The 13,627-nt window shown below is 34.0% G+C and overlaps 1 protein-coding gene across 1 annotated transcript in view; it reads left to right on the top strand.

Moving 5' to 3' along the window:
* LOC108374498 (cyclic nucleotide-gated cation channel alpha-3) overlaps nt 1–13,627 on the top strand; it is a 391,911-nt gene that overhangs the window by 129,497 nt on the left and 248,787 nt on the right. Inside the window, exon 2 of the mRNA XM_017630830.1 lies at nt 4,483–4,726. Coding sequence (XP_017486319.1) covers nt 4,507–4,726 — 220 coding nt within the window. The 5' untranslated portion in view covers nt 4,483–4,506. The remainder of the gene's footprint in view (nt 1–4,482; nt 4,727–13,627) is intronic.

The following is a 13,627-nucleotide window of genomic DNA, read 5'->3' as shown; positions in this document are numbered from 1 at the left end:
GCACAGCTATTAAAATTTATCAACGGCATCGCTGACAATCCAAAAGCGACATAGTACTAACCGCAAGACACGCCATATTTCTTTTTGCTCCTTACATCGCGTGGGAATTTCGTGTCTCATCTTTTTTGCCTCAGCGCAATAAATATAAAGCCGGAAAAGCGTATATGAAGAATTTCCTTCGCATTTCCCATTTGCTTAGCTATTCCGCTTGCTGTACAAGCTTTCTTCTTCCTTGTCCTCCTTTTTTATTGCAAATTGTGCGCAATATTACTCTTTGCTTTTCTACATACGATATTGCCTACGGGCCACATGCTTTGGCTGTTTTGCCTTTAAAGCTTAATGCTTTAAATTCGTTATTTGAGAATTTTGTTTTTCTTGCTGTTGCTGCTTTTTTACAAAGCAGAGAAAGCGAGGAATATGAAACATGAAAGAAAAATGAAAAAATAAGAAAATCTGCCAAAGACACGGTAAAGGTAGGTAAAGGTAGGCAGGAGGGAATCATTAGGCACACTTAATGTTACAAACCTTGGAAAGCAAGACCCCGATAGAGAGAGTGAGTCTTAGAAATGACTTTTCTATTTTTTAGTTCATCTATTTCTGCGGCTTCCACATTTATGCAAGTAAATTGTGTGCTTCTGTATGTATGCCTATAGATACATTAGGGTGCATAACACATCAAGTTTACTATTTACTTCTGTTAAAATATTTCGAACAAATATGCACATCCTAAAATCTTATTTTATTTTAATGTTGCTAATAACATTTTTTATGCGGACCTTTTAAGCTTGAACTCTTCTATCATGTGAGGTTATTTTTCGGAAAAATATTTTTTAAAGCTAATAGCATTTGTAAAAAATATATTTTCAAATCGGCTCAGCATACATAAATGTTATTCAGAAATATTTTAAAGGAAATATTAAAATTTTATATTTCCGATAAAAAAAACCGCAATTTTGTTTTGGTGAGGCATCCTAATATGCATACATAAATAACTCGCACATAATTTATGTTTTCTCAAGGAAACGAAGGCTCACCACTCTGTATGCATCATATTTGCACTTACGCACTCACACACACACAATTATTCGTATTTCCCTATTTAAATGTATCTAACTATGCTGTTGGCATAAAAGTCTTATATTTATTTGAATTCTTTATATTCTTGGTTTTTATTTCGGTTACTTTGCGGTTTTGCTTGCATAATTGAAATGATTACGTTGAGGTCGCTACCGCCCGTCACTCATACGCCCCGCTGCCAGTCAACCACACAAAATCAAAGAAAAAATCACCACCAAGAAAGCGAAACATTGAATGTGTATAACTGCTTTTCCTTTACTTTTGTTTTCTCAGCAAATAATTGTTTCGATTTCCGCACGAATTTATGTAAGTTAAGAAAAATTCAAATTCAAATTCATTACAGCTCACTTATTCTAAAGACTTTTTCTATAAATGGCATGAAATTTTAACAATGCCTCAAAAAAGCGTTAAGTGAGCGTTCTAAAGCTCTAAGGAGTTGGATATGTGGTAATATGTGAGGCTGTAGAATGATTTCGTCGCAATAGCATTTGAATGAAGTGCCTAGATGAACACCGCCGTGAGGGAGACGCTATTACGGCTTCTATGAATACTTGTGGCCAACAATGATGGTAGATGAAGCACTTGTCGCTTTGAGTAAAATATTAATCGGTTTAAAAGCCAAGGCTGCATGGAGTAATTTGCAATGCCTATCTTTCTTCTGTTTCCTTTATTTTTAATTTCTATTGTTTTTGATACTAGTCGGTAACTGGCCTCGATCCCAGGCCTTGTGAAACGGTATGCGCAATACAACATAGCGGCCGCCTGAATTATTTTCCATAGTCCAAGTTTTTGCGACTGGTTTTTTTATGTCTTATGGAAATATTTGAATTAAGGAGATCGTAGCCAGTATTTACAGAGTTAAAAGTTAAATTTAATTGAGTGGTATGATTTTGTTTTATCAATCTTGTCTTTTTAATAAACCGATTTTTCTTTTAGTTTGAAAAAAGGGCTCCTAAAAATAAAAAATAAAAATGGCGTTTTTCACTAGCTTCCTTTGGGGGTGTATCATTCTTCAATATGACATCAAAGCAAAGCTTCTTCAATGCCTCTTCAAATGGAGGCTTTGCCTGGCTTTCAAAGAAATTTGTTCTATTATATTTCATATACAAATTCTAGAAGAATGTCTCATCGTTAATGCAAAAATGAATTTGGAAATAAATTTTTTTACATATCCCCTACGTTTTTTCTTAGATAAACCCAAGCCACATCAATAGGTATCAGCAGCAGGGTCAAACATTTTGATTTATACAGTTACAAAGATAGGGAACCATTTTCTTCATTTAGCCAAGGTGCTCTGGTTTCATATTCCAGTTGTATAATATACATTTTCTGTTGTTTTCTACTTGTGTTGTTATTCGCCTCCTTTTTTAGTTAATGAAGTTAAGGATGCTAAATTGATTTGTGCTGTTATGATATTAAGAGCTACTTTGCTTTTAAAAAATACCTACTTTAATCCGATAAAAATTTTTGCTGGAAACCAGCTTTGGCCTTGTGATTGATAAAATCTACTAAATATATTTAATTCCAAAATTCAAGCAATTCTGCGAATAAATTCCCATGCATTTGAGCTTCCAGATGTATTAAAACACTTCCTAAATGTATCGGGTTTACTTTTGTTTTTCTTTATATAGGGTATTTATTATGTTTGATAGCTTACGTCTTTTAGCACGATTCAATATCAAATTTGAAGGCAGCTGAAAAAAAGAGTATTTCATATTTACGTATAGGTCATGACTACGATGACCAGCCCTCTAGTATTATACGGGAAAGTCCTCTTCTTTGACCAATTGTTTTGGTAAATTATTTAGTTTATGCAGGACGCCAAATGTCCTGTATTTCTTTTAATGCCCTGTATTTGTCCCGTATTCGGTGTTTTGACGCCTTAAGTTATTATTTTAAGAAAGTAAAACTCTTTTAATAAACAAAAACCATATAACACCAAAATTTCCAACTTAGTGCAAAAAACTATTAAAAATAATTCTGCAATGTTTCACCAAAACTTAAAACTCTTTAATTAGAATCTTAAGAAAAAAATTTGATTTGCAGTTTTGTAACTCATTAAAATCAAGTATAATAGAGTACGAGTGGAAAGTGCTACTCATTTGCTTCTCTTTAAAAAATATGGTCGAACATACTTACTGTGTATGAAAAAAATGTGTAACATCGTCAAAAAAAAAAAAAAAAAAAAAATCCAAAAAANGAATTTTTTTTTTTACAAATTTTACGAGATAAAAATCTCGAGAAAATTATCCTACAAATTTGTGATGTTACTATAAGGATACTGTTTCAGGGCTAATACATTGAAGAAGTTCTTAAGACCTGTAAGCTGTTGTGGAAAAATTTGCAAAATTATTTCTTGTCCCGTATTCGGTTCTTAAAAATATGGTCACCGTAGTCATAACATGCAAAACTTATATCTCAATATTTTTTTTTGGCGTGAAATATTTTTATTTCATTCTTTATCGATAAAAAGAAGAGACCTGTTTTTTATTGTCGAAATTTTGAACTCTAAGAAAAATATATTTTTAAAATTTTTTGCTGTAAATTTCCAAACACTAAACGGTTGAGGAAAAAGACCATAATCCATTATTTTTGCCTTTTTGTTTTAGATATTATCAAATTATTGATAAGCTTCGTGATTTTCAAACTTTTCAAGATTTCCTCTGGATGTTTTTTTTTGATTACTTCCAAATTCTTAGTGTTTTACTTTTCAGGATGACTGAAGGAAAATAAGTAAATGCATTTATTTGAAGTGTTCATTACATTTAAAGTATGTAAATATTATTATGATCGGTATTTAGTGACATATAAAATATATTAGGCACATAAATTATTAAATACTTTAATATTTAGTATTTAATAAATACTATTTTGTCCATCACTGTGTTAAAATAATGCCTTCAAGGAAGTAATCCATAAACGATTCCCAATGTTTCTAGATCCTTCATACATACAGGGTTATTGTTCAGAATAAATATTTATTAATAATAATATTTTGGCTAAGTGTTTGGCCGAGCTCTTTCTCGAATTTGTGGTGTGCGTCCTTAAGTGGTGGTGTGGTGCATCCTGATGTTATTCCGCCTCCGGAAGGCAAATGATTTTCAATGAGAAGCTGTGTTCAAGACAGAAATACACTCGGTGATTTGCCATGGCCTGCCGAGGGAGACCGGTTGTTAGTAAAAAATAATTATTCTAATTTAGATGTTTCTCCTACTAGCGGTCGAACACACATGCTTCGCGGTGGTGGTATGCATCTCTAAATACTCAGCCAGCGCGGATGACATCCCCCTATATTAAAATATTCTGCCCGGGCTTATATTCTCTGTTTCACCATTTGGTGCCCAGATATTTTTTGTTATCTCTAAGGAACAAATTTTAACATTAACATTTCTCTCTTCTTTGCAGTGTCGTCGTTTGCGCCCAACGGGGATGTCCACAGCCAAAAGGCTGGTACTCTCATTACGCGGTCGCAAGCATTCACAAGGCAATACAGCGACATCATCGACGCGTCTTGTGTCGGCTGGTACCTCCCCGGGACATGAGCTGGACGAAATAGCTGTTGTCTCGGGCACCGGAGGTTCCAGCCATCATTTATCCTCGTATAGCGGTATCGGTGCTGATATAAGTAATGGTCCCAGATACTCAACAGGTGAGTGCAAGTAAATAAAAAGAAATATCATATTTTTATGCCAATGAGTAGAGTCTTAAAATAAAAACAAATACCCACAAGTGCACCAAAAAGCCTTTGGCAATGTGATCCACTCAAATTTTGTGCCTGTTCGTGCTTTTTCATTGTTCATTTTCTTGTCTCCCCTCCAGTTGTGCGTTTGTATGTTTAGTAAAATGTGTGCTTCGTAGTAAAAAAAATAAAATTAAAAACCCAGTAGAAATAAAAACAATTTTTTTTGCTAAAAAAAAACTTGTGTAACTTAAGCCTAAGTTTATAAAAACAACCATTATTATCAGCTAATTGAACATATACACAAACACAGTGCAAACTTTAAAAGGTTTTTGCTTTGAGCTATATGCAACTTCTTAAAGCTCTTAGGCTTTGTAAAGGGGAGACTGAGTGTTTTGGTTTAAGATTGAAGTGCTCATTTATAGCAAAGGCAAGTATCTCAACATGGAGTGTGTTCATATTCCCACGACCCGCACTTCTATCTCTAGTTACGCTCGAATACACACACACACATACAAACAAATGAATTAATATTGTACAATCAGGCTGACGAAAATGTCCTTAGGTTTCAAATTACTTTATATTTAGTATGAAAATGGAACAAGCTGTAAGAGTAATTTGGCAAATGTTTGAAGTAACTGTTTTCGTAGCTGTGAAGCTTTCATGCGTTTGTTTCATTATGTGTTGTAGTACATTATAGCAAAGCTCTCTGAATTTGGTATGATGACGAGGAAGGGGAAACTCGTTTAATGTAATGTAAGCAGTTTCGTAGTTACAATAACAGTTAGCTTGTTGTTAAAGTGACGAAGTTTCTGAAATGTTTAGGCTACGGCGATTCGTTGGATATATGATATTTTGCCATGTAATATATTCTAATGGAGTTCTAAGCTGTTAGGTTTTAGTGATGAAGGTAACTAGAAACTTTATTCATACGAAGTAGCAATTTGTTGAATGACTTAAGCAAAAATATGGTAGATTTTTAAAATTGTTGTAACTTGAAAACCTCACAAAAGTCATCAAAGTTAAAATTTTAGAAGGACAGTGTAGAAAAAATGTGCCTAAAAATATGCAACGCAACCAAAAGATATACATATTTTACGTCCCTCACACACCTCAGTTCATATATCACCTTTTATGATTTCTTTTTGCATATTTTAAGGCACAGTTGTTACTGAGTTATACCGAATTTATACTAGGTATTGAAATGAAAAAAAGAGTATGCCATTCAAAAAAATGCCATACGGTAATGAACTTAATGACTATTTTTTTTAATGCCCAACTTTGTCATTTGTAATTTTTGCCATTTAATGCCTTGTGGAAATCCAGCATTAGTGATTTCTCGTGAACAAAATTTTGCATGAGGCATTTTAGAATACCGATCCAAGCTTCAAGCTTCCACCATACATTTTTATGAATAAAAAGTGGAATTTTTCGTGGGCTGGATCCGTTCTCACTGGAGCGTTGCTATGTACGCCTACTTAAGCCCAACAAAACTTATTTAATGCTTTAAGATTAAATGCATTACAAAAATGTAAAGATATAGTGCTTATCATAACTATACGACACCCACATATTTACAAGTTTTGAATTTATTTTTATATTATCTCATATTTATTATTCTTTTTATATAAATATAGTTCGTTCTATAAAAGACGAATATAAATCGAAGTTTCAAGCTTAAAAAAACAAGAAAATTTCATACAAATTTTACATTCTTTATTGAGTAAATTTTAGTAATTTTTTTTTGTTAAGGGCTGTATGCAGTTTTCAAGAAAAACGAAAAATGCATCAAAATTTCTTAAATCAGAATGCAGCTCTCAAGAAAAAATTCTAGCATATTTTTTTCTTCAAGAAAGTTCACAGCAACCTAGAAGTCAACTTTATCTCGACTATGCCATTTTAAATAAAAAAATCTCATATAAAACTCAGAAAATTTAAACTTAAAGTTTTTATTTATAAAACTAGCAAATACCTGGCGTGCTTCACTGCCCCTTAAAAGCTTTTTAATATTACAATATGTAGATTTGAAGAGCTTCAAATAGGTGGCAACCCGCTACAAAAATATTTTCATATTGTATTATTATATCAAACATTTTAAATCAATTTATTAATTTACCAACATTTTACAAAGAGGTGGCAACCCTCCTCTAAAATATTTTCGGCAGTGGACTTTCCTAAACCTCTTAGTTTGATGCCCATATTGCAATATTTAATTTATCTTATCAATTAAATCAAATTAAATTTTCAAACAGGTGGCAATCTCTCACAAAAATATTTTTGGCTGTAAGCCTTCTTAAACCTCTTTCTTTCTTTATTGTAATATTTACTTTATCTTATCAATTTACTTAAACTACAATTTTCAAACGGGTGGCAACTCTCTAATTAGACCTTTAGTACTGCACCGGTAAAAAATTGCAGTACTTCTCGCAAATTTTTCGGAATATTTCGAGATTTTTCGAGACTTTTTGGAGTTTCGGTATTATTTCGGGATACCAAAAATACCAAGTACTTTTGTATGCGATATTTCTTCTAGATGCGGATCCTTAAAGAGTTCCTCTGCTATTTTCATAGAGAAGGTCACAAAATATTTCTCCCTTTCAAATCTCAAGCAGTGTATGTTGTTGCAAAGAAAATGCCAAGCTGTACAACGCATATGATTGAGAATTTAATAGCTGTTTATGAAAGCATACTACATACACATACATACATATGTAAATATCATCCAGTGGTTGCAGCGACAGTTAATATAGACATACCTTACTCAGTTCTAACCGCTCTGCCTTAACATCTTGCACACACTCCCACAACTAACTGTATAACAAATAATATGAACAAAAATATCTTACCTTATATGGCTCAAGAGTTTTGCTTTTAGTGATTTAATTAACTTGTTATTGTTTTTTTTTTTCTGTTTTGCTTTTTTCCTATACTCAGTGTGCACACATGGCCACTAACCTTTTGATTTGCCTTTTATTTAGTTCATTACACGTGGGCGCTTAATTTGGCTCAGCTTAACTTAGGCTGGTATATTATCTTTTTCATTTTACCTCTAATTTTTTCTTATACTCATTCGTACTTTTACTTATTTCAACGAAAATCGCCTACTTATTTTCCATGTAACAATTTTTTTCTTTGTTTTTTTTCTCCTCTTCCATGTGTACTTGCTTTCCTTGCTACCTTTTGTTTCTACTTTGCTGTGTTTTGTCCTTCATTTGCGAACCCATTTTATTTGATAAGGCATTTTTTGTGCTTTCTTATTGTCCTTTACAATGTACATATTTACATAAGTGAACAAGAAAGTCTCTATCAGTTAAGCAGGCAAATGTGTGCCATTTAGAAATCCAATCAAATCACAGACGTATTAAACTCGTACGTTGCCCTTGTCTCGTCCGTACTACTACTATGTATTTTGCAGAACGGGATGTTTTGTGTGTGAAGCAATAGCTGGATTGTTGCGTAGGTTTTGTGTTACCGCAAAGGGAAAACATTTGCAGCTGTACATTTTTTTAATACAGGTTGTTGCGTAATAAAGTTGTATGTAGTTATGTATGTGCGTATATGGATATCTATGCCAGTGTAAATAAAAAGCTTTTAAGAAGTGACTGCTTCGTTTTAAATCAAATATAAAAAACCTAAACAAAATATTGTTTCTTTTTAAATAAGCTTCAAGTCAAAACAGTGTATCTACTCAACGAAACGGGGACATTTTAAGGAGCTTCGAATATGCAGTGAACCGGATTTTTATAAACGAATAAACTGGATTTTCATTCAGTTTCTTTATTTATATAGTATAAAAATTCTTAGTATTTATTTTATTGAAAATGGAACTAGAACATTTTATTAATTTTATATCTGAATACCGTTAGGGGAATTTAACGAAAATCGTTCTCTAGTTTTTTTGTTGTTGTAGCAGCTTAATAAATTCTGTAGAAGTCAGTGAAACGACTTCATATTGTCTTAAATCTCATAGAACGGCAGACTTAAGAAATGGCCAGATCCAATGTATTTTGGCCGTAGGCAGAGGGATTTTAGATGAGCTGATGTGAGTGGGCATATAAAGAGGTGGTTCGTGTCGTCGAAGCATGTTATTCAAATTGGAGTGAACAGTTAAAAGCTCCGCGAGCCTCGAACGGTATTCACATGAGGCGATTTGACAGACAATTTTAGAGGCGATTAGTTGAATCAAAAGTTGGTTTCTCCCCAACTTCATTGGAAGCCATAAGTTGAAAGGCCGTTCACACCAGGCGATTGTTGCTTTCAAATAAAAGTTGCCTGTAAAATCTCCCCATGTAAACACTACTTACGAAGCAACTCGTTTATGATGTGTAGGTGGCGTTGGGCTCCGATAATCGAATTCAATAGGTGAGAGTTGACGAAGGATCAATCAATTTTCGATGAATGGCCTGTATATAATATAAGTAGTATTTTTGTATACTTAGTCTGTGTAGTACAACGCATGGTGTTCTAATGTTTTATTATTCTAATCTAATTAAGATTGTTCATAGTACTCTTCAAAGACTCTTTGACGATCTTCATATTTGTAACAGTCTCAAAGGCCGCTCGATTGTCTGAAAAAGTAACTATAAAGGCGCCCTTCAAACCCTTCACAATGTTTAATGTTCGATTTCGGCCTAAAAGACTGCTCATTGCAATAAAACAGCTAATGCCATGTCCATAAAAATTCTGTCCTCCATCCTCAACCCGTCATTATTAGAGGAATTGATCTAGGATTTCTAAAGGATTTCACCCTCGCCGTAATATCGGCCCAAAACTTAGTCAAGTTGAATATGGAGGCCGACTGGTATACAGAGATCGAATAAATAATAGCGCGATTTCTCGGCCACGTATCTATCATCGAACTCCTAATTTGGAGTTGGGGTGATTTGTAAATTTCATAAAGTCAAACGCCCCTTGAACCTTGAGTCTAGAATTATTAATCGTCCAATCTAGTGACGCCTACTACACTGCCTCGCCATGAGTATGAGTTATTAAGTACGATTGCACCATACACGTACGTATACACCATGGCCGTTTTGCAGGTACAAAAGGCGCCAAAAACCTGCTAAGCTGTGTGATCGACGCTAGATTTGAGCCACAAGCAGGTCGGAAAGTGTTCTTCCCCAAGAGAGGATGGGAAAAGTCCACCACCCAGACTAACATAGTAAAGCAGTGACTTTGTGATCGCTTCTGGTTGGATGTTATTGAAAGCTCCTTTGATAGCTAGAAAAATACTTGGGTCTATTTCCCTAAAGGTCGCGGCTTTTTGGTATAGTACGGTTTCTACAGATCTGCGATTAGATTGGGAGTGCTGTCACACAGTTTCTCTGAATTTATCTTTCTCCGAATAAATGTGCCCAGCATCCTAATCAGGGTTTGTAGGAAAAGTATGTTACTGGTTGTACAAAAATTGTTTAGTTTCTTAGAGAAAAAGGCCAACACCCCTAATGTAGACATTTCGCCAATGCGTTAGCTCACCACCAACGATCAGCCACTTTGCTCATCAAGCTGAGCTTTAATTAACACCACTAGTTGTTGGTAGAGTTCGCTCTTATAGGAAGGAGTATACAAAAGAAAACTTTGTTGCAGACAGTACGTGACACCGTGAGATTCGAACGCACGGCCTCACCCTTCGCAATACTGCCGTCTATGAGGGTACAAGAGAGAGAGGTCTGATGTTGCCGTCTGAATATGGTAACCGGGAACTTGTAGACCTAGCATAGATCATAAAGGCTTCCCCGCAAGAAAAGGTACTGGAACATTACTTGTATTCAAATCAGTTGTAATACTTTGATTAGCTGTGTTTCACAAAAAATGCGGTCAAGCAGTGAAGTATTTAGCACGAATTTATTAAATAAATTTCCTCTGCGCCGATTTACTTTATTTACTAGTAGTATCTTATTTACAGGATTTTTGTTCTCTCTTTATTTCGTAGTAGTATTTCCTGCAAGCGTCCGCATTGATTTCGGTGTACCTGTATTCTAACTAAGTTAGAGTAAACATATTTGCCCTACTTTTAACATTTCTCTTTACTACTGTCTTGATTTGATTGATTCTCTTGAGATTCAAAAAAAAAAAACAAATCTAATACTATGCTTAATCTACAATTCAAACGTAGCTTACGGCAAGCATTGAGGGAATACACATTGCTTATTATACAGCCGTAGAAGCTGATAAATAAAATAATAGAGACGTAGAAAAGTAGAAATACCAAAACAAATGGAATCAAATACTTATTTTGTACTTCTGCTGGCACTTATCATCGCACCGCATTGACCCAGGTGGTTTGTTAAACTTTATTGATCAACTCATAAAGGTTATTTTTTTTATGCAGAAAGTACAGCGAAAATAAAATAAAACCGATATCCAACAGTACTTTGAATACATTGCATATATACGAGTATGTCCCTGTAGGGAAAGCTTCTAGTTGTGAACTGGAATTCTACCAGTTTGCGCTTCAGCCCAACTACATAGTTCACGTTCTATCCTATTTCAATATTAGCGACTGGTATTTTTACAACAACAGTCGCGTTGGCCGACAGAGCAAAGCACTGGCGTGGTATTCCAAGATTCAGTTCCTGGCGCCGGAGAATTTTTTTATTTGTTATTATTTTTTTTACTATTAAAGTTAATTAAAAAAAAAATCATAAATTACATAACTTTTTTTTCTGCACAAGTATTTTTTTCAATAGATATGCATGTTTTTCTGCAAAGGAATTAGATTTTAAAATTTGTTATTTATACTTAAATTGCAATAATTATATTCAGTTACATTGATTTAATTTGCAAAATTTTAACCAGCTCCAAGCGAACTAGATAGAATCTGCTTTGGCAATTCAAAGGCAGATGTCGCTGAACGCTTAAGTTCTTCTACTAGTTAATGAACTAGTATTTTTATTAACTGGTTTGGCTTTTCCCTGCAGGGATGCTATACATAGATACGTACATATGCATGTGGAAATGTTTCAGATTGTTTTTACATATTTTTGGTATCATCTGTGCCTGTATTTGCTTTTGTTGCGAGCACATTCATTTCTCATTTTCTCACACTTCTTTTTGAAAGTTATTTTCTTTTTGTTGCACATTTATTGCCGCTGTTTGTGGTGGTGGTGGTGGTTATTACGATTGCGATAATGTCGCGCCTTTATTTGCCCATATTTTAAAGCGTATCACAAACGTATACTATCTCACGACCACCACTCTGCTACGAACTCTAAAGCTTTAGCGTTATTTGTCCACTTGAACCAGCTACAAACACACGTGCATGGTGGCTGATGGCGCAGGAAGGTGCTGGAGGGAGGATACTGTTGCATAGATACCAGCGCACATTTGCGGTTGAATTCCCTGGTGTTGCACGCTGCTATGCTCATAAATAAACCTCAGGTTCATTTAACATTTGCTTTTTTATGAGTTTTTTGAGATTTGTTTAATTTATATTTTTAATGTCTTGCTTTATTTGCTTGGCCAAAAGTGCGGTGTTGCTTCATTTATGTATTTATTTGCTGTTTTTATTTTCTCATAAATTTTTTTTTTGCATTTATTTTGATATTATATGATATTATATTGCTGCTACCAGTGTGGCCAACTGTTGCTTAGCCAACCGATGGTTTTTGTTTTCCTCTTCGCCGCCACTTTTTGTGCGTATCATTCGTTTGCTGCCATCCGCAGCTTATCTACTAAGCAGCGGTCGGTGTGGCAATATATCTTTTAAACATTTATAAATTAAGCCGCTTATAGAGTGTTTTACAATTGTAAACAAATATGAAGTTGGTATTGTTAATGCATTTTATTTTTATTTTTTATTTTTGGTATTAATTTAGAGGTGTACTTGTGGCACATATATTTAGAGTTTCTGTTTTCTGAATTTTGGTGCAAAAAAGCGTTGTAGAATTTGCATTTGAAATTTGACTTTGCCTACGTACGTACGTGGCATAAAGGTTGTTTAAAATAATCTTAAAGGCATAGAAAAAGGTTTTATATTTCTCAGTAAAGAGCAGTAGGTTAATCTTTTCTGTGTTTGCACTGAGTAGTCCCTCTTTGGTTGCCCAAACATTTAGATATCCTTTATATTATATAGTTATCTTAGATAGTCGCATAAAGTATCACTGACCTTGACTAAGAACCTGCGCGGTTCTCGCCTGCCATTTTTTTTATTGAAATATGTACATACATATTTGAATGATGTGTATTCGAAATTGCTGAGGAGTTTCCCTACGCCTATGCACCAAGTAAGCTTTTTAGAATTTGCATTCCCTTTAAAAAAGTTAAGGTGAATTCTTTATCCTTACTAGTGTTCGCGCAGCAGTTGAGAGTCAACCGCTAAAATTAAGGGAGTTGAGTTGAGTTGGAGTAATTTCTTTAACTCAATTACTCAGTTTAAATGAGTTCAAATTAACAGGATATGCGTTTCGTTGGACGAGACTTTAAAATAAATTACTTAAAAATGACCAAAGTATATTTTAGCTACAGCCCAAGTTTTCCTATATACATAAATAATAATCAACGCAATACGTATTGAAAAAATTGGCAACAAATTAAATTTATGCTGCAAGGAAAATAGGAAAAATATTGAGCTCCAGCCATAATTTTCTTTGACCAGGCGTGCTTGTTCAATCAAAAGTACATATGTATGTACGTACGTGTTTGTAGATGCGTTTATTTATGAGCCTTTACATGAAGAAAAATTTGTTATTTCAACACGAACATATGCATGTTGCATAAACAGTTTACGGTTGATATCACTATCGTACGCACAATTATACACCTGAGTGCGTACACTCACACAAAAAATTTTACAGGTAAAACAGGAAAAGAAAAAGCTGTATTTTTTATAATAAAATTTCTTTTTTTCAATTGTTTACTTTGCTTTATGTA

The sequence above is a fragment of the Rhagoletis zephyria genome, unplaced genomic scaffold (assembly GCF_001687245.7).
Source record: "Rhagoletis zephyria isolate East Lansing unplaced genomic scaffold, Rhagoletis_zephyria_1.1 Rzeph_scaffold_00001, whole genome shotgun sequence".
Taxonomy (NCBI): Eukaryota; Metazoa; Arthropoda; class Insecta; order Diptera; family Tephritidae; genus Rhagoletis; species Rhagoletis zephyria.
The sequence above is the reverse complement of the archived record's forward strand: the minus strand, read 5'-3'. Positions and strand labels throughout refer to the sequence as shown.